The sequence below is a fragment of the Buteo buteo genome, chromosome 13, assembly GCF_964188355.1.
Source record: "Buteo buteo chromosome 13, bButBut1.hap1.1, whole genome shotgun sequence".
NCBI classification, from domain to species: Eukaryota; Metazoa; Chordata; class Aves; order Accipitriformes; family Accipitridae; genus Buteo; species Buteo buteo.
The window spans coordinates 30,922,381-30,944,431 of NC_134183.1; the positions used below are offsets into that span (position 1 = coordinate 30,922,381).

The 22,051-nt window shown below is 39.5% G+C and overlaps 1 protein-coding gene across 2 annotated transcripts in view; it reads left to right on the plus strand.

Moving 5' to 3' along the window:
• Positions 1–22,051, plus strand: part of MYZAP (myocardial zonula adherens protein) — a 64,132-nt gene that overhangs the window by 19,340 nt on the left and 22,741 nt on the right. For both annotated transcript variants that reach the window (XM_075045375.1, XM_075045376.1), the window contains 6 exons: positions 1,775–1,888; positions 2,738–2,890; positions 5,184–5,309; positions 6,174–6,302; positions 11,108–11,193; positions 13,943–14,048. In XM_075045375.1, the coding sequence (XP_074901476.1) occupies positions 1,775–1,888; positions 2,738–2,890; positions 5,184–5,309; positions 6,174–6,302; positions 11,108–11,193; positions 13,943–14,048 (714 nt within the window). The remainder of the gene's footprint in view (positions 1–1,774; positions 1,889–2,737; positions 2,891–5,183; positions 5,310–6,173; positions 6,303–11,107; positions 11,194–13,942; positions 14,049–22,051) is intronic.

Sequence of the window (22,051 nt, forward strand, 5' to 3'; positions counted from 1 at the left end):
ACATTGATTTTCACAGCCCTGGTTCAGATGAAGCTTTGGCAATTAAATGTATCCAGCCTTCAAGGGACTGAGACCCTGACTTGTGCCCTTCTGCCATCCTCATTTGGAGGCTTTCAGTTCCCTGCATGCTCCATTATGTATAAAGATCAGAACTTGCTGTTAAACTGGTATTTTTATTCTGTGGCAACTAGTCTCAAAAAAACAACAAAAAAATTCACCCTGACTTGAGAGGAGGAGGGAGAGAAAACTGCACTTCTGTAAACTGTGTTAAATAGTCTTAATGATGCCAACAAGGTGAGTCTCCCACCCAGTATGCGTGCAGGCAAATGCTGATTCAGATGTCGTTTTGTTGCCTTTGCTGCTGATCCTTACTGAATAGCAGTTGGTGATATTCTGCACTTCCAGATCTTCTGTCAGACCTGTAGAAATCCTGCATGAGTCTGAACATCTCTCTTAATTAAGGGTTTCTGACCAGCTCTGACAGAATGTCTAGTTCTGCAGCAAATTAGCAGTTTATGAAGCACTCCTTCTGACATAAATGGCACATTATGAGACACCCTCCCCCCTTTTTTAATACTTTAGACTGCCTGAAAGAAAGCACAAGTGTTGTTCTACCTAATAATATATGCTTTTGTTTGTTTGTTTGCTTTGGTTTCTGTTTTTAGTTTTACATGACTGCCATCTCTCACACTATTTGGGGATCCTGTTTAAAATCCTTTATATACTCTTTGCTTCAGCTTTAAATCACTGTGCTTTTTCCCCATCAATTTCCAGGACTACTTATTGTTCATAAAGTTTGTTTGAAATTTGTACTTCCAATATCCTGCCCTGAGCAGTATGCTTCTTCATACAAGTTCTTATCTTGTAACTTTCTTAATCCATCCAAAGCATTTCTGCTTTTCTTTGTTTGTTTGTTTTTACATGAACACACGTTTATATAGGGTTAACAGTAACTTCTGCTCCCTATGCTGACCTAATCTGTGTATGACTTGGTTACTAAACATTCATTGTTCTCCATATCAGTCCCTAGTGTTCTTATGTTTTTATGAAGAAACAAGTCTGGTCTATTTAAGAATGTGAGTTGGGCTGGCCTGCATTAGTAACATTTTTTTTCTCTTTATTATTGGATGGTTCATAATTATTTACACTGTTTGGGTTTTGGTCTCTTCTTAAATGATGTATTTTTTTTGCCTTTTTTTTTACCCCTCCAGTTTTTAAGCGCATTTGTGTACTTAACAGAATATGACATATTTTCATACAACAAAGCTCTCTGCTGACTTCTTCTACCTGCTTCGTATTGTTTCATCCTTAAGTCTTCTTGATGTTGCTTCTTTACATACCTGATTAGTCAGTTCCTTCTTAGTTAAGGCTGTTCTACAGTTCACCCAAACCTTTCTAGATTTCTTTATTTCTTGCATTCTTCTGCTTTTCATTCTGTGACTTTTTACAATCTGCCCACTCTGTGTATATAAACCAAGTAGACATCCGACAAGTGTCCTCTTGTCCTTTCAGAAAGAGCAGCTTTTACAGTGATTACAGACTAGCAATAAACATAGATACTTGTGCCTTATTTCTGTTAGCATATTTGGATACTAAGTTTTGTTTGTTTGTTTTTGAGGTGCAAGTATATGGTTTGAGGCCTGTATATTTTAAGCATCCTAGTACTGTGAAAATTAACCATGGGGTCTTTCTCTTCCGTAGCTCCCTTTGAAAGAATAGGTAAACTTAATCATTATTCTATATAAAACTTTTTTTTTTTTTTTTTCCTGCTCAGGTGACAAATGCTCATCAGGAATCCTTAGAGAATCATGTGCGAGTGCAGGCTGCAGCCTTAGATAGCTTTAGTGAAATGAACAGCTCCTTGACATCAGCATCAATAGACTTGCAGGTACATTTTAATAGCTGTTTCACAGCTGACAACTGCCTTTTCTGACATGGATTTAAAAGCATACATAAAACATGGATGACAAATATAGATTCTAACACTAAACAAGCCTATAAAGTACTGTCTTGGATATCTACGGCAGCTAATTTAGGAAACTAAGGAAAAAAATTCCAACACCTGTGTTTTTTCCTGTTAAAAATAGTGTACAATAAAGAGATACTGATCTGCAGCAGACTAATGCCACTAGTTATGTCTCTACAAAAAGTCTAAGTTGCAAATGTGATTTGTTCTGTATTGTGGAAAATGGTGCATCTGACTTACTCCTACCTTCACTGGTTAACAGAAATGGAAGTGGCATGTTTGGATGCTAAACACTTGTGAGAATTTACGTACTGTGAAATGTAGGGGGAGGGAGGAGATGGGAATGAATTTTCTGTTTTAAAGACTTCCAAATTACCACGTATCTGAGCTGAACAACTTAAAGTTCCTGCTTTCTTGTATGTCACAGTTTTTCTTGGTCTAGTGCACTTAATACGTATAGCATGGCCTTTGGAGAGAAGAAAACAAGATTGTTGGGAGTAGCATTCATACTGAAATGTATCCCTGTCCTTTCTTTTTTTTTATAGTTTTCCAGGACTTGATTTCATTGAGCATGTCCTCATGGAAAGACGTCCTAGCAAACTAAACACAACCAAAGCCATAAATTTAAATGTTAAAACTTGCAAAACTGTTCACGCTGCATTGATACATCAGGAAATTCTTAAATGTTCTGTCTGTTCCATAATCTCTTGGCTGTATTAGTTCACCAAATTATTTATGATTTTTAATGTGTGGTTTCCCTCTTTCTTCTAGAAAACTCTAGTGGATGTTACATTGGAGAACACTGATATAAGGGAACAAATAAGGAATTTAAAACATACACATGAGCAATCTATGGAAAAGCTGAGAGAGAAGCAAAAGCAACTGGAAACAGCACAAATTGAAAATCAGTTACTGAAATTAAAGGTGTGGTATATAAACTCCCCTGAAAATATTGCACAGTATGGGCATTAGAAGTATGTTAAATTAACTCCATGGCCTTATTTGTAAAGGGTTCTTCATTCTTCATGCCTTCATCGTTCCGTAGAGCTGACATATTCCTGTGAATCAATACTCTTTTAATAGCAAAGAATCTCAGCTGGCAGCAGTCAGTCTTTCTATAACATGGGATTACCATTCAGGGACGTTGGCAGGTGAAAATGCAAACCATTAAATGGTTATTAGTGTCCATTACTGTAAGTAAGGGAATATTATAACTGTACACAGTGCTATAAGAATTTCTTGATGTTGAATTTGTTTATTTGGTATTGCACAATTTTTAATAGGTAATCTGTTAAGTCTTACAAGCATATGGTCAGCAGATACATGCTGTAAGAGCAAGTGTCTTGGAAAGAGAATTAAGATATTTCTTTCAGAGAAATGTAAGGGAATAAAACGCAAACTGGAAGGTTTTATATGCCAGAAAGCTTGACTGTTTTCTCCTCTCATCTGCCAAATGTATTCCTTTAATCTCATTTAAAAAAAACCAAACCACACCCCAACCAAAAAACCTCTTCTGGAAACTTTTGTCTCAAAATTGCTCAAAATAGACTAATTTGGATATAGTACTGTATCGGAATCTGTCATTGTGAAATTAAAGTGACTGCTGATTTATTCATATTTAAATAATGAGGAAAAAGTTAAAATTTTGACCTCAAAGTTGCAGTTTTATTACAGACTTAGTGGATAAAATACCTCATTGCTGTCTTTGAAAGTTAAGCATAAAATTGTGTATCAAAGATGCCAAGACATCTTGGATTTAATTCCGGGGGTGAACGTAAGATGGTGTGGAATCTGGGAGGTTAGCAGTTGAAAAGCAGTAACTACCATATGCCATGATAATTTTCTGGGTAGGAGAACACATCCATGTAGCTTATTAAGTAGGTTTGGTTTATTCATACAATCATAACAATAACTGAGGTTGGAGACATTGCTTAAGAGTACTGTTATAGATGCCCTGATGCGTCTATCTTTTTATGCTTGTTTTTACTCTCATTGCTCAAGCTATAGGCAAAGGAATGACGGAGAGACAGTGCCAGAGATCATATTCCAGTTCAGTGTATCTTAAGAACTCTGAGTTTTCATTGTTGGCTTTTTCTGAAAGATATGATTCTTTCAGGCTTCCTAAAATGTGGAAGGTTTTGTGTTGTACTGAAACTTAATTTAACTCCACTCCCTCTCATAAAGTGCAGGTTACTATCCCTGCCCCAGTGTTGGTCTAGGTGAGATGCCAAAGGGGGCGATTGCAGTACAAGTGGAGTCCTTCAGAGCTCAGTCCCTTTTCAAAGGGTGAAATATACTGTTGTTATCCTACAGGATAGTAAAACAGCTTGTTCCCACCATGCAAGATAGACACAATGGTTTAATAAATCTTTCAGTCCTTGAAATGAAAAAAACACGAACCCAAAATGTTAATCATCAGAACCAGGTATTTGATGGCTGTGTAAACTGTAGCGATCAGCAGGAAACACTTTATTCTTCTTCCAGATGACAGTATATTCCTCCTCTTCCTGACATTTTTGTAGCACCCACAGCATTTTGCTATAACCTTGTCTGATTTATAGCATCTCTGGTAAGAGAACTATGTCCTGGACTAGCTATTTTACTTTGCTTTTATTGCGGTTTATAGAGTAGATGGGTTTAAGCTGTGAATACCCTATCTGGTGTTCAATCACTGAGGGTGTGGTTCAGTATTTTGAGCCAACAGACGGGAAATCCTGTCTCTGAATTACCATTCCTGCCCTCTTCCCTATAGCAGTAGTAAAGTTTCTGGTCCTGTGGTTAAAAATTAACCCTTCCAAACCCCCAAGTATATTAATTTTAAGTCTGATTGTTCCCTGCTATGCTTTGCTCCGTGGTCACCCCAGTTCTTGTGCCTACACAAAGAGCAGTATGTGAAAAAGCAAGAGAGAGGAGGGAGGGTACAACAGTGTCTTCTAGTTAACAGCACATACTTAGGTCAAGTTTAAAGGAATTATTGCTTTGAGTGGTCGTGGTCATTTAGAAACAGGAGTTGAGTCTAGACCATCTTTAATCTATGTTTCTATAAAATGTGGGAAGACAAATGCTCTTGATGCAAATGAAAATCTGCTTCAGCAGTGTTAAAGTTATAACAAGGTGAACTGAAGTTCAAAGTGTTACACTCACATCATGTGAACTCCGTTTCTCCTGCTGCCAGCAGTGCTGTACTGACTGATGGGTCAACTTTCCCCTCTCATAGGTGGAATCGTCACAGGAAGCCAATGCTGAAGTCATGAGAGAGATGACAAGAAAACTGTATAGTCAGTATGAGGAAAAAATGCGAGAAGAGGAGCAGAAACATAAAGCTGAGAAAGAAATCCTCCTAGTATGTATAGCCAGTCTGTACGAGTGGTGCTTAGCTTGGGTGTCATTTCTCAGTCACTTAATACTCCAGAGTTGACATGTGTTCTTTCACTCCTGTCTTTGTGACTAGTCATGCCATAATTACTAAACTTTTTAAGCTTTGGGGGTTGTAGGGCTAAGAAAAGAATGTGTTCAAACACAGTAACAGTGATGATAATGTAGATTTCAAAATTTGAAATGGAGTAAGTTGGGTTTTTTAACTTCTGATTCTCTAAAAAAAGAGGAAAATATAATTTCTAATTTTAGTGATAGTTTAAGAAGGGGAGGGGGAACAACTTCATTGGACGCTACTGGAGCAAGAACTCTTCCTGTCCCCTGGTTTCCCTCCACCCCCAAGTAAAATGTTTCTATGAGCAGTTAGTCATTGCATTGTTCTAACTGATAAAGATAGGTAATGACTGAGATAGAAAGAGACTGGTGAATCTACCTTCAATTCATACTGTTTTATATGTGAGGAAAGTACAAAGCTGAACATAGCATTCTGAACAGCAAAGTTTGCCATCTTCTGCAACAGCATGTTTTTCTTATGCTGTTACTTCACGGCATCCTCAGAAGAGAAAAAAATAATCTAAGAAATGGGTAAAAATTTTTCTCAGATTTTCGTAATGATGCTTTACAAATACCTATGCACTTTGAAGTGCCCCACATCTTTTGTTTTATACAATTCACGTTTAGGGTCACAGGTCTTCCAGGCTTCTGGGCAGGTGTAGTGAAAAGCTTTGAGCTCTGCTTAAAAGCTATTTAGGCCTGGCTGTATGGCCTAAAAAAAAAAAATCCTCATCAATATATTGGATGTCAACATGACTGTAGGTGTCCTTATTTGAAGGAGGAAACAAATCGGCTTCTAAAGGCAATTGAAGAGGCAAATAAGAAGATGCAGATTACAGAAACAAGCATACAGGAAAAAGACCAGAGAATTGGTGAGCTGGACCGTCTGATTGAACGCATGGAAGAGGTATGAGATTTAGTTGATTGCTAGCTTTAAAAGAAATGCAGAAGTGCATGGAGGAAATTTTTTTTTTTTAAATTTTTTGTTCTTTTGTCTTCTGCTCAGTACCCTGTTCAGTAACATACCATTGCTGTTTGCATCTTACTTATGTATCCATATAAGTAAATGGACCTGGACTACTGTAGAGACACTGTGATTAAGTAGTTCTTCTGTCTTGCTAATGGTCTTTACAGTCAGGACTGCCTAAGGTGTCAAAATTTATTTAGTAAATTAACCATTATTTTAAAGAAAGAGTTAAAAAAGACCAGTCAGTCTTCCTTCAGTGTGCAAGGTCTCCTAAACCTAATGAAGTAGTAATCATGAATGATCCAAAGTCTCTTAGAAATGCTGTTGGTGGGTCCATGGAGTGCATGGACCTCTGCCTGGCAATGGATAAGGAGCTGACCGAGAGCTTATGGGTCAGGATTAAAGGGAGGGCAGGGACAGGTGACATTATAGTGGGGGTCTGCTACAGGCCACCCGACCAGGAAGACTGAGCAGATGAGACCCTCTATAGACAGATAGGAGCTAGGAGCAGCCTCATGTCCAAAAGCCCTGGTCCTCATGGGGGACTTCAGCCACCCCAATATCTGTTGGAGCGACAACACAGTGGGTCATAATAAGCCTGGAGGTTCCTGGAATGTGCTGATGACAGCTTTCTTCTCCAAGTGACAGAGGAGCCAATGAGGACAGGTGCTATGCTGGACCTTGTTCTCACTGACAAGGAGGAGCTGGTGGGGAATGTGAAGCTCAAGGGCAGCCTTGGCTGCAGTGACCATGAAATGGTGGAGTTCAAGATCCTTAGGGCAGCGAGGAGGGTGCACAGCAAGCTCAATACCCTGGACTTCATGAGAGCGAACTTTGGCCTCTTCAAAGATCTGCTTGGTAGAATACCATGGGATAAAGCCCTGGAGGGGAGAGGGGCCCAAGAAAGCCCAAGAAAATTTAAGGATCACCTGCTCCAAGGTCAGGAGCGATGCATCCCAACAAAGAGGAAGTCAGACAAAAATGCCAGGAGGCCTACATGGAGGAACCAGGAGCTTCTGGACAAACTCAAACACAAAAAGGAAGCCTACAGAGGGTGGAAGCAAGGACCGGTAGCCTGAGAAGAATACAGAGAAATTGTCTAGACACCCAGGGATCAGGTTAGGAAAGCTAAAGCCCTGGTAGAATTAAATCTGGCCAGGAATGTCAAGGGCAACATGAAAAGCTTCTATAGGTACATCAGTGATAAAAGGAAGACTAGAGAAAATGCAGACCCTCTCCAGAAGGAAAAAGGAGACCTGGTTACCTGGGACATGGACAAGGCTGAGGTAATCAATGACTTTTTTGCCTCAGTCTTCAGTGGTGAGTGCTCCAGCCACACCACCCAAGTCACAGAAGGCAAAGGCAGGGACTGGGAGAACTAAGAACCACCCACTGTAGGAGAAGATCAGGTTTGAGACCATCTAAGGAACCTGAAGTTGCACAAGTCCATGGGACCTGATGAGGTGCATCCATGGGTCCTGAGGGAACTGGCAGATGAAGTGGCTAAGCCACTACCCATCATATTTGAGAAGTGGCAGTCCAAGGAAGTTCCCACTGACTGGAAAAGGGGAAACATAACCCCATTTTTAAAAAGGGAAAAAAGGAAGACCCAGGGAACTACAGGCTCACCTCTGTGCCCAGCAAGATTATGGAGCGGATCCTCCTGGAAACTATGCTAGGGCACGTGGAAAATAAGGAGATGATTGGTGACAGCCAACATGGCTTCACTAAGGGCAAATCCTGCCTGACAAATTCTGTAGCTTTCTATGATGGGGTTACAGCAATGGTGGATAAGGGAAGAACAACTGACATCATCTACCTGGACTTGTGCAAAGCATTTGACACTGTCCCACACAACATCCTTGTCGCTTAATTGGAGAGACATGGTTTTGACGGATGGACCACTCGGTGGATAAGGAATTGGCTGGATGGTCGCACTCAAAAGAGTTGCAGTCAACAGCTCAATGTCCGAATGGAGACCGGTGACGGCTGGAATTCCTCAGTGGTCAGTATTGGGACTGGCGCTGTTTAATGTCTTTGGTGGCAAGGACAGTGGGATTGAGCGCACCGTCAGCAAATTTGCTGAGGACACCAAGCTGTGTGGTGTGCTTGACACGCTGGAGTGGAGGGATGCCATCCAGAGGGACCTTGACAGACTTGAGAGGTGGGCCTGTGCTAACCTCATGACATTCAACAAGGCAAAGTCCTGCACATGGGTCGGGGCAATCCCAAGCACAAACACAGACTGGGCGATGAGTGGGTTGAGAGCAGCCCTAAGGAGGACTTGGGGGTTTAGTGGATGAAAAACTGAATATGAGCCAGCAATGTGTGCTCCCAGCCCAGAAAGCCAGTCTCATCCTGCGTTGCATCAAAAGAAGCATGACCAGCAGGTCAAGGGAGGTGATTCTCCCCCTCTGCTCCACCCTCGTGAGACTCCACCTGGAGTACTGTGTTCAGCTCTGGGGCCCCCAACATACAAAAGACATGGACTTGAGCAGGTCCAGAGGAGCGCCATGAAGATGATCAGGGGCTGGAGCACCTCTCCTATGAAGACAGGCTGAGAGAGTTGGGGTTGTTTAGCCTGGAGAAGAGAAGGCTCTGGGGACACCTTATAGCAGCCTCCCAGTACCTAAAGGGTGCCTATAGGAAAGCTGTAGAGGGACTTTTTACAAGGGCATGTAGTGATAAGACAAGGAGTAATGGCTTTAAACTGAGAGAGGGTAGATTTAGATACAAGGAAGAGATTCTTCACTGTGAGGGCAGTGAGACACTGGAACAGGTTGCCCAGAGAGGCTGTGGATGCCCCATCCCTGGAAGTGTTCGAGGCCAGGTTGGATGGGGCTTTGAGCAACCTGGTCTAGTGGAAGGTGTCCCTGCCCATGGCAGGGGGGTTGGAACTAGATGATCTTTAAGGTCCCTTCCAACCCAAACCATTCTATGATTCTATGGTTGATTAAAATGCATTTTAGTTAGGAATAGACCTTACTATTTAGTTATTTATAGTCCTGATTAGAATTGTGTGTCCAAATTTCTCCACATGTGGATGAAATGCTAAACTGAAAGCTTCAGACTAAAATGTTTTGAGGGTTTTTTGTGGGTATGTAGCAGCCACTTAATCTTCCATGCAGATATCTATCTTATTTAGATTATGGCTCAGAATATTTTGAGGAGAGAAGAAAAAAATCATTTTTACTGCCTTTTAATCCCAAACGTAAGTTTTTCCTTTCTTGCTAGCATTAAAAAACTTCTAATTATTCCTCTCCCTGGCTAAATATGCCCTACCAAACTGTAATTGAGAGCAGGTTTTTGACAATTTACTTTTAAAGCTCTGAAAGCGGAAATGCTGAGACACATTTCCCTCTTGTAATGCTGGCAGCACTACTGTGAAACTAGTTGTAGCAGTTTTTGCTTTGCTTCCTTTTATTTCCTGCTTTTTCTTCTTCTCTTTTATGGACTTTGCTCTAGGGCAAAACTCAGACTAGTAGTCAGATGATTATTATTTTAATGTATTGTTAAGCCTAAGTGTATCACAGTACCATCCTTGCATAGTACACTGCATCTGAATCTCATTTGTTGAACCTTTTCAAGTATCTGAAAAAGCTTTGTATCTTCTGTCTCAAACAGTTACGGTGAAATTTCCTCTTCGTTTCGTGGTATCATTCACCTAGCTGAGAATGAATGTTATTGTTTAGTCCTTAGACTGAATAGTGTATAGTATAAGAGCAGCCCTTCCAAAAGACTCTGATGCTCTTGGATGTACTTTGGCATTTCTTATCTCATTCAGTAGCAGGCATCTCATTACCTTTAAAGATCTGTGCCTTGCTATCTAAAATACAGAAGCAGAGAGCATTCTAGTAAGTAGAGAGAATATGATCTTCTGTTTTTACAAGTGAAGTGTTTATTCACCACCTTTAGTTTAGTATAGTAAATATTTGTTACTGAGAAATAGATTCTTATAAGCCAGTCTTGTTAATTTGACTGGTTAGTCTAATGTGCATTTGTATTGAGCCCCTTTTGCTTGCAAATCTATTTGTAGAATTAGCGATTACGCTGAGAAATCATTCAGCTTAATATTCCCCTTCAGTAGCTCCGTTAACTTCATCTGGGCTTCAGCCTACAACTTGTAAGTATTATGCAGTGAATAAAGGATTGTGATATAGTTCTTAAGTACAGATGAGTTTCTTCATGTTGATTATTTAATTTGCTCTTATCTGGCTGATACTTGCAGAGTAAACCTGAATGCCTCTTAAATTCCCGTTAAAGTGGATAGCATACTCCTCTGTTAATTCGTGTTGACTCAGTTCCCAAGTTGATACAGATCTTCAAGAGTACTGTGCTGGTGGACACCTACAAAATAAATGGAATATTTTGGGGAGGAAAATTGAGCAATACCTTTTATCTCAGCCTTGGATTGAGAGATCTTTTTGGAGGAATAACATGGAAAATTTGACATTTATGTAAAGATTGTGATGACTCATCTTTTTATTAAAAAAATTCAGTTTCGAGTACAACCGTACATCTTCGAATAGGAAATTGAAAACTGGTCTTTTTTTCCATGCATAGCTGGGAATTTGATTTTATTATTATGCATTCTGTGCTCCTTGGCTACAGAAAATGCATTAATTTTGTTTAATCAGTTTCTATTTTAATTTCACAAATGATCTTTGGAATTGCAATGAAATATGCTTTGTGAAGCCTTTACATTTTGACATACAGAGAACTGAAGGATAACATTTCTTGTTTAGGAACGTCACCAGCTGCAAAAACAACTTGAACTAAATGAAATACAAATATCTGGAGCAAAATCTGAAAACAACTGTGACAGTGAAAGGTGAGATATGTCTTGTCTGTAGAAATTCTAGTATTGCTAGGAAACTTTAGGGGAGGATTGGTTTGTTTGGTTGGTTTTGAAGACATCTGAATTTTATTTTTTCTAATTTTAAAACTGCAGTCTGGTAGGGATTGTCCATCTGAATATAAGTTTATTTACATACAAAATATCAAGAGGATTAATTTTTGCAACAAAAACCACTTTCGTGCATCTTTCTTGAAAAGTTGTTAGCAAGTATGCAGAGTACATTTTAGGTGGAACAAGTTGTGATGTATTTGTGGATTGCATTTTTCTTAAATCTGCATTCCCAAATTCAGAACAGTATGATTCTCACTATGAATACTTTGATTATCTCCTTCTAGAGAGAACTGCTCAACACAGTTCTAAAAGAAAAGACAGTCTGTATCCTGTATTAAGCTGTAAGACATCCCCTTTGAAAAGAACTCTTGAAGAGAGCAAGAGTTTTTCATATAACTGCCAGAAGCCTCTTTTCTTGTATAAAAGAGGGAAAGCAGGGGAATATATTCAAGGCTTGGAGGTGCAGGTCTACACATGTGGTACACATTAACATATGCACATGAACAAAATGAAGGTGTGGAAGAAATTTGTCATGTAGCATCACAGTGCAGAAATAAGCTATGAAGTTATTTGGGGAAAGTGAGGGTCATGTTTTTGGCAGTGAGACCTCTGTGAATGGTTGTCCTCAAAAGCATGAGGCTTGGAAGAAAGGTCTGGTGGTGTGGTGGCACCTGGATGTGCTGTTTCTGCCCACAGGTGGCATGTGCATCCATTACTACTTCTTTGAGACTGACAGAGCACCATGACCAGGCAGAAGAAAGGTTCAAGCAAAGCCAGAGACAAAGTTTGAAGAGAAGTCTATCCAGCACTGAAATAGTGTAACTGCCACTGGAGTGAAAATTGCATCTGCCACTCAAAGGTTTATATGACACTACTTGAGTGGGTATAGATGATTTATAAGCAGAGACTGAAAAATTGTACTTGATTACTACTTATATTTCTGTGGCACCCAGAAATTCAGTTTTAAGGTTTTGGTATCCCACTGTTCTTTAGGAAGCATAATCATAAAGGGAGGTCCCTGCCGAGACCTTCTCATTGCCTAGTTGTATTGATCTGAGACCAGCTTATCCAGTTTCCGGGTAATAACAGCTTTTCACAACAGCCTGTTAAAATAATAATTTGAAGTGAATCGATGCCACATAAAACATAGAATATGGAGATGAAAGATAATTGCTTTCTTCCTTTACCTTTGGATAACAGACACTCTTCTTACTTCAATGAATCCTGCCCTGTCCACTCACCATGAAAAGTTATGCTGCAGTAAAAAGGGTAAAGGCAATATTCAGACAGAAGTTTGTGCAATGCAAGCAAGCACACAGCTGTAATCTATACAATACAAGCAATGAATCTGTGTTCAGATGTTCCTAAGCTTTCTTTACCTGTTTGTACCCAGCCAGACACTTGAGCTCCACCTGAGGAAGGACCTCTGTTCCATTGCTATCAGTGCTTAAAATTCTGAATCTTTCAATGAGAGACCACATATGTGTTACAATCGCAATCAAAATGTAAATTGCGGGTTTGTGAGATCTTAATATGCAGGATTGAAAAACCTGCAGCAATGCCTTGATTTTTTGAGTCCTTGTCAAAGTGCTGCAGTTACAGTTCTGTAGAGTACTTCACTGCTAGAGACTCTTTCTGGCGGGGAAACAGCATACAATTCAGTCATTCATTGGAATCATGTCATACAGTTTGCCATCTGCTGCTTTGCCTTAGAATGGTTGTTCTGTTTGCAACTTCAACAGTTTCTCCTGCTGTGCACAGACGAAGATGAAAAGAGCCTTTTTGGTTTTGATTCCCTTCCTCCACTTCTCAAATTCTGTCAAGTCCTGAACCTAGGAGTACAGAAGTTTATTTTGTAAGCAAGCAATTGCTTTCTTTGAAGAATTTCAAGAATTGTACCTTCAGATAAAAATGGAGGCTCCCATGGCCAACATGCCAAAAACTTATTAACAAGCTTCCCTCCTGTTTCTTTGCATATTTTAAAACTACTTTTCTGGCAAGCTGTCAAACCAACTTGTGGCAGGAGTTCTGTGGTTGTTCAATTTCTGTGTTAGATTCTGCATTTCTTTAAATCTGCTTATCTAAAGAGTCGTACATACAAACTTAAAACATCCAGAACAATTCCTGCTGACTGTTAATGAGTTAATACTACTCCAGTTAGCATTCTGTTGCTGTTGGCAACTATGACAAATCCTTGACTCAAGGCTTTCCTCTAGTAGGAGAGCTTTTAAAAGGCTGTCAGCAGATGTGCTTCCTGGCTTTTATTTAGTATATATTTCCAAAAAGTTTGCAGGTGGTAATAAGTCAAGATAAATGTGTCTTTCTGGTGATAAAGATCTAGTTGTCTAAATCCCTTTCACTTCAAGGAAAAACAGACATCTTAAGGAGATGAGCGTTGTCACATTGTTTAACTGTCAGCACTTCAGGCTCTGAGTAAGCATGCCAGTATGCAAGAGAAAGGTGAGTTGACTTGGGTGGAGACAACCACTTTGTCTAAAAGACTACCATGAAAATATACTTTGGACAAATTGACATCTGTCAGTGGAATTTGATTTGCCTACCTCTTGACCTAGTCTTCCTGATTTATGGTGGGATTGTGTGGGTTGTTCTTGTTTTGCTTGTACTGCATAGCTCCCCACTTAGATGCTTAAATTCTTCCATGTTTTGCTAGGTCACAGCATTTGGAGGAGGTAGCAGCTAGTCTAAGAGAGCGAATCAAACATCTGGATGATATGGTCCACTGCCAACAGAAGAAAGTCAAGCACATGGTTGAGGAGGTGAGATCTAGTAAAACAATTCTGAGTCTTTTGGGAACACTGATTCTTTTAGTACATAATCGAAAGAGAGCTCTGTTCTGTGTGCAGTTTCCTTATGCCACCTTAGTTACAAACACAATGGAAGCATCTGGAGCTATTGAAGCAGAAAGACTAGGTGAAAGCATTTTAATCCAGTGGCTGTGGGTTATATACTGTGATCTTTAGGCTGACGCTAATTCTGGAACTCCTCATCATAGTCAAGGAAATAAAACATACGATGTGCAACTTAATTTGAAGCATTCAGAGGGTAACTGCAGAAACAACGCAGACTAGTCATTAAGGGTCTCCTTACTGTACAGAAGTGGAAGGCAAAAACTGCCCCCCCCCCCCTTTTTTTTCTTTTTTAATGTGGTTCATCACAGAAATAGACAGGCAAACACAATTTTTAACCATTCATCTTTTTCACCCTGGTCTTGGGACATCACCTTAGCTGATATAATTTCCTGTAAAATTTAAGTGGCTTTCTGCTGGAAAGCTGCTTTAGGTTACAGGCTTCCTACGTGCCAGGAAACTGTTTAGCAGTCAGAAGGTTGTGATGGCAAACATTTCTGCTTCTCCAAGTGGATGAAAGAATGACATGGGAAATAGGTAAATTAAGTTTAAATTGGAGCTTTACAAAGCAGACTGACAGCACTTTTACACTAAGCCTTTCTATTGCACAGAGGATAGGCATTCCTGAAATATCTTTTATTTGTATTTGGACATCACACATTCACAAAATCAAATGTTTGTAAACCATTCTAACCTAAGGCATTCTTTCTGCATTCACAATGTGCTCTTACAGGATTTCTGATTAGACAAGGGGTTTTTCCATTTTTTATCAAGGTGGTATTTATATATATATCTCTCCCCTATATATGTATCTCTATATATCCTATACTTATATATATATTTACCTACATCTGTTTTGTTTTATAAGATTCTGATGTAGTCCTGCTGTATGATCAAGATGTGTGATAGTAAGTGTCTTTTTACACAGAGGGATGCAAAAGTATCTCTTTGCATTAAAGTTGTTCTGTCATATCATCAGTATAGAAGACAGGTATGAAGCCTTGAGGTTTTGTTTCTAGTTCAGCTTGCCATTTTCACTATTTTCAAGCATCATAGCAGGTGGTCTAAAACCGAGCTAACAATCTTTATACCATGGTATTCTATATAGGAAAACTTCTCCAATCTAATAATCCAGTCCATCTAATTAATGGATTATGGGAACAATTCTTTAATCTGTTTTGTATCTCTCCAAGCCAACCGTCATACTATGAGCTTTTTTTTGTTCGAACCAAAAGTTCTAAAGGACTTGTCACTTTGTGATACATGTGGCAACCCAGATGATTCTAGTAATATGTAAGAGGATGGTGGGCTAAACTTTGTCCCTTATTACTAAATTTATTTTAAACTGCTCAACGTAACCTGACCTCTAGTGGGCTGCATTGGTATAACAAATACTATCAGTTCCATGGGGTATTTTGGCAAAAACGGGTATAAAGCTTGGATCAATGATTATTATTTCATAAATATTAGGTTTAATGAGTGAGTTTAGCTTGCTGATTCCTTGTAATGTATGTGTGCTGGTGCCTTCATATACATAGAAAGCCCTTCTAGATCTTTTGGTTATCCTGTTTAACAAGTAGAATGTTAGGTGACCAACTCGCTACTTATTTGTCAAATATGTCTACTTTTTATTGATGTCTGACTACCTGCTTTTCAAAATCAATTAAATCTCTGTACAAATTCTTGACTGCCATGTAGCCATAGGGAATATGTTTTTGCTCTCTCATTTGGTCCCTGTGTGTCTTAATTTTTCTTTTAATTCAGTTTCCTTGAGAACTGCATGAACACCTGTAGCTACATCTGTATTTTCATTAGTGAGCTAACTAAAGACTCCTGTAACAGAGGTTTGATCAGGTCAGATGGTACCAAATACATTAGGCACTTAATGCTTTTTTAATTTTATGCTATCTGTGGTTTATGTTTGCACTGTGTTTGAGGAAATATCTATGATATAGTTGGCATGCGCTATTTTAAACTGGATTCTTTTAAATAAAGGCCTAAAAATAGCAGCTTTAATAGTACAGAGAAGAGTAGCTGTCCACCATGGGGGAAGATAAAAATCATTGCAGATGTGTATGCCCTGAGCTATCCACACATGTGGTAGTTTGCGTGATTTTGTTCTCTTCTCTACGTAAATATTAGAAAAGTATTTTTAGGCTCACTTTAAGCAACACTTACTAACTATGCCAGAAGCTGAAAAATCAGCAACAAAAATACTTCTTAAAAGGTAGGCTGTTGAAAAGGAATGCTATCTGAAGAGTCTGTTCTCGAGTTAAGTTAAAAACTAGTGAGCAGCAGTACTAAACTTACTTTCTAGAGTAAATAGGGAAGATTTTTTTAATTGCACTACTATTTAAGTCCCAGAAAATGTGTTCATTGCATATTTGAATGCAAGTCCTCACTACATTAAATTTAACCGAACGCAGACTGTAACAGCTAGGGATATTTAGAAAAGTGTTATGAAAACCTGCCGTGTTACTCGTTATTGCAATACTTTCATGGCTGGTATCTGTAAAGTAACATTCCATCTCAGGGTTTATGAGGGTATTACAATGATCAATAACTTGCATTTAAATAATATAATTGAGAAAGACAGAATGAACAAAGCAGCTAGAAAGCCTGCTTTCTGAAATGCTTAGCTTCTCTCTTGCATGAGAATAGACTGAGAACAGGCCAACCTGGGAAACTGAGAAGTGGAAAGAAAGTAAATAGTCAAATTATGAACAGTGCTTTTGTTAGAAGCTGAAACAAAGATACTGTATGAACTAGGTGAGAATGGTGGCTAAGCCTATACTTGCTTGACTACAGGATGAACTTTATTTAGTGTTAATCTTGGTATATTCGGACACAGATCTGAAGTATAAATGAGGGGTTTATTCTTTCAGTGTAAACCACAATGGGTTTCATCTCCAATTTAGACAAAGTGCAGCTACAGAAATGAACATCATTTCAAAGGGGTGTTGAACAAACAAGATATGCTGCTTCAAACTCATATGGAGAACTGTCAAAATCGAACAAGTACTGAATGATGAATCTGCTGGCTGAAAAATCACAAAATAGATTGCTCTTCAGGCCTTTTTAGGGAAAATTAGTGAATTATTTGCAAGTGACAGATACAGGGCATTCTGTAAAAGAACAGCAAGCAGTCAGGAGGAAGTGAAAGAGAAGCTTTATAGTGGAGTTTTGTAATGCATAGGTAGCTCTAACACCTCCAGTGCTGTTTTGATGGCATTTAAAAATGTGTTAGGAGGCTGTGGTCAGTCCTAATCTAGGCATGCATGAAAGGGGATGCTGGCAGGGAAGCACCAAATGTAAGAGGCCATGGAGAAAAAGAGTATTAAAGCCTTCGTTTTCATAGGACCCACCTTGTTGGTACTGAACGCAGTAGATACATGACCTGTGGAATTTAGGCCAGGCAGAGGACAATCACAGTTCAGTGTGTTTATACTCCTTAGCGAAGAAACCATTTGCTTCTATATTTTTTTCCCCTGAAAAGAAATCCTTCTATCTCAGGCATTAATAGAACCTTTTTCAACTTGACCTAGTCAGACCAGTCATAAATTAAATAGGAGCATGGAAAACAACTTTCAGAAGAAAATAAATGGAAGAAATAAAATGGCCATTTGCTGGAGTCGGTGACCTTCAACATCTCTGTGTGCTAGATCACACACACACACGTTTTTCAGCCTCATAGGGATTCTCTGCTGTGATAGCTAAGATCTCAGCCCATTAGAGCACCAGCTGATCAGAAAGTTATCCTGCATAGTCTTAAAGCCTCATGTTCTCGTTAGAGAGAGATTGCAGCTTATTTAAGGCTGACAGATTTATCCCTGTGTTGAACTTGTTTGTTAAATAAACCTATTTGTTCCCAGCTTAGTGCAGTACATTTTACATGAAGTGCTGGCAGTTGAAAGAGCAGGACCTGCATTTGGCAGGTGTGTAGAAACCTAGCCCTTTTCTCATACTATTTGTACATATCAGGCTTTCAAAAAAAGAGTGAGAAGAGACAGGTGGCCAGAGTGGGTCACCTAGAGCTCAGTGGTGAAGTCAGTGAACATTAGAAATGGTAGACTTGACTAGCTTTTTTGTTTATTTGTTTTTAGCCCTTGCCTTTGTAGCCATCTTAAAGTACGGCTGGGCAGCGAGAGACTTTCAAAGACAATCCAGGAAAAAGCCAGTTTGATCAGAGGAAGAATTTGCAGGGAGACTCACAGCATGAAAGGTGGAAGCATGCAAACTTCAGGGCCTTCCACTAAGGAGTTTCCAATGCAGAGGCTGAATTGGGCAGCCAGATGCAGGCACAGAGGCACTATGGGAGGGCATGGGAAGCTGCTACCACATTGTTTCTTTCAGGGTTGAAATTGCTGTTGTTCTGCGAGAGGGCTGAAAGCTTGTCTTTTGAGTTACCTGTTCGATATGGTCAGTTTATCCTGTCTGTGCCAGTGTAGGAGATGGGAGAGAGTTTAGTGTAAGATAAAGCTAAAAGTCTTCAAATTAAATACAAAACATTGATTTTTAAATCATCAGCAGAAGTATTTCCTGGCTTGATCTCAATTTAAAACCTGGAGAGATTTAAGAGAGTTTTACTTTTGAGATTTGTGCAACTGACATTGAAATGGATTGCAGTTTCATGGCACAATAAGTTTATTTTATATGTATTACTGTTTCATTGTTGAGAAGCAGGAGAGGGAAGGAAATAAGCATTTACATTTTGTAAGCAAGGCGAGTGGGTTCATGCAGATATAGGGAGTTGTTCTGAAGAGGACTGAGATGAGAAAAGGATATTTTATTCCATGCCGAGAAATTATCTACAGAACTCATATTTTACATGAAATTCCCCTAACTACTGAATTGAACTGTCTCTAGGTCATGGCCCATGAGCTGTTCTCCAGCTTTAGTCTCAGATTCGTTGGATAATAAATGGTGACCAAACACCAGTGAGAAGCTGTATCCTCTTCTGTTGTGGAAGATACTTGCATGAAAGGACAAAGTGCTAATGAGCAAATGATATCCCAAATACAGAAGATACTTTGTATTGCACAAATGGGGAATAAAGAAGAATTTTTTCCACGAAAGACTTAATAACCAGCTGAAAACTTCTGTGTCAAGATACTCCAACTCCAGATATAAAGCAAAATATCCCAGTTTTAACATGGAAGTACAGTTTCAATTTTAGGTCAAGTAAAAAGCCACACAGAAGCATAGAGGAAGAGAAGATGGAATTACCAGCCACAGACAGATGCCAAATTTTTATTAACCGAAATCTGCATTGCATAGTACCTACAGTAAAAACAAAACAACAACAAAACACACAACAAAAAAATGTAGAAAGAGAAACCCACCTTGGGAGCTTGGAGGAAGAAGATAAACAGCAGAACATAAATAACTTGCCAACCCCCCAATTCAAGCATTTGGCATACCTCAGTGGACTTGAGCAATGCAGTACATTGCTTATCTATTGGCAGAAGTATAATCACTGCTGGTGTTGGGTGAGAGTGTTTATACATGCATAGCATCAGCTCTTTCAGGTGGGAATTGCCTGGCCAAGTCATTAATTAGAAAACTTGGACATTACTAAGGTAGCTCTTGATAAGGTGTTTTGAACTGTTAGACAATGTGCCAATGTCTATAACTCATTTGGACATCTAGGCCCTGCAGGCCTGCATTAGCAATAGATGTACATCAAACACTGGTGTAATGTGTTCATAGAGCTCATTAGTTTAGGAAGGTCTCAGAGGTGGTGCATTGACTTAAATCAATCAGCTGTTACTTTTTCTGTAAATACAATGTGAGTTTTAAAATACAAAAAGTATTGAGGGATAGCTCAAGTGATTTAAGGAGGATTGAAAGGCGAAGGTGCTCATTCCTATTTACTGTATTATGTTCCCTGAAAAAATTTCAACACTTGTCTAGCCTCTGATAAATACCACTTAAGGTCCAGTGAAATATTGGACTGAGTCAATTCTTGTTCTTGTACAGCAATTACAGCCTGAGAGTTCAGGCTGATGTTGCAATGTCTTGTTTTGTATCATATAATATGTGTTTGTCCTGTGTTTCATCATATTTATGACCAGTTTGTTCATGTCTCTATATCAGTGTTACAGATGCCTAATCCATTAACGGTAGATGAATAAGTAAAATACACAATGCTTGAATAATATATAATACTTAAATATATTAACACTGTCATGTTCTGATAAATATTTTAAACTAATGGATGACAATATCAAGTGGTAAATATTGACTGAATTTACCTAACAGCTGGATCTGTTCCAATGCAATAGATCACTGTATATTTCAAGCCTCTAGAACTGTGTCTGAGTACACAGAATAAAATAACGTTTGCTATTTCAGACTTTCTTTATAAAGGCTCTGCAATTGGACAGAACTTTAACTTTCTCTTAAGATGCTTTTTCCTTCTGCTTTAAACGCTTTGTAATTCTGTTGACTTCCCTTCTAATATCACTACTCGCAACTCCAGCATTTTTTTAGAGACTCTTTCTTGTAGGTCTTGCAATTCTCTTGACTGTTGTTCTTAGGTGTTCTATCCATGTGTCCTGGTTTCAGCTGGGACAGAGTTAGTTGTACAGTGCTATGTTTTGAGTTTGGTATGAGAAGAATGTTGATAACACTGATGTTTTTGGTTGTTGCTAAGTAATGTTTAGTCTAAAGTCAAGGATTTTTCAGCTTCTGATGCCCAGCCAGTGAGAAAGCTGGAGGGGCACAAGAAGTTGGCACAGGACACAGCCAGGGCAGCTGACCAAAAGTGGCCAAGTGGGTATTCCATACCGTGTGACATCCCATCTAGTATAGGAACTGGGGGGAGTGGGGGCAGGGGGATCGCGGCTTGGGGACTAACTGGGTGTCGATTGGCGGGTGGTGAGCAATTACACTGTGCATCATTTGTATATTCCAATCCTTTTATTATTACTACTGTCATTTTATTAGTGTTATCGTTGTCATTATTAGTTTCTTCTTTTTATATTGTATTAAACCGTTCTTATCTCAACCCACAAGTTCTACTTCTTTTCCCGATTTTCTCCCCCATCCTACTGGGCAGGGGGAGAGTGAGTGAGTGGCTGCGTGGTGCTTAGTTGCTGGCTGGGGTTAAACCACAACACCATGAGATCAATTTAACACTGTTGACTCGTACATCTAGCTTTCCATCTTACTGAAGCAAAGTTTAGTTGCTTAGTGGAGCAAGAGAAATTCAGAAGTTCAGCTCTTACTAGAAAGTATTTACACAGTCCATTCAAGTAGCAGGACAATTTTGTTTAGTATTTGAGGAAGTGCATTGAAGACTCTACGAGGTGCAGTAGTGAGAAAGAAACAGATCTTCATTGATGGGATGGACAATAAGAATTTAATTTTCTGAGAGTTGCTACAAGATAAGGTGACAATCTGGAGGTTGAGGGAGTTTGAGAGAAATGACCTCAAGGTTTCAGAAGGAGGCAAAAACATAGAGTTGCTAACAGCCATAGGACTGAATCAAGGAGGAGAGCGCTTGAAAAGAAGTGCTGTGGCCATATTAATCCTGAGTCAATGGATAAATCCAGGATGATTCACGTTGCATGTGGGGCCTTACATGCTGATTCAGATCATTAGAAATTGCAGTGGGTTATGTGAAATGCAAGCTGCACACCCAGCACAATCTGCAGGGAACTTCCAGGATCCTGCCATGACGAGGAGAAATCAGGTGCCCTTCCTCTGCCTGATAGCCAAATGCTGGGGATTGAAGAGGGGTGGCCGCAGGGCTGAGCTCACGTGCACCCCACCGCATTGGCCTGTTGCCAGATACAGAGCTCCTGAGCAGCATGTGTGTACTGAGTGACCAGGCCAGGGAATTCATCTTTCCTAGTTGTTACAGCACTGGGGGGGATTGCTCCCCAGCCCCTGGGATGCCTAAGAGCACG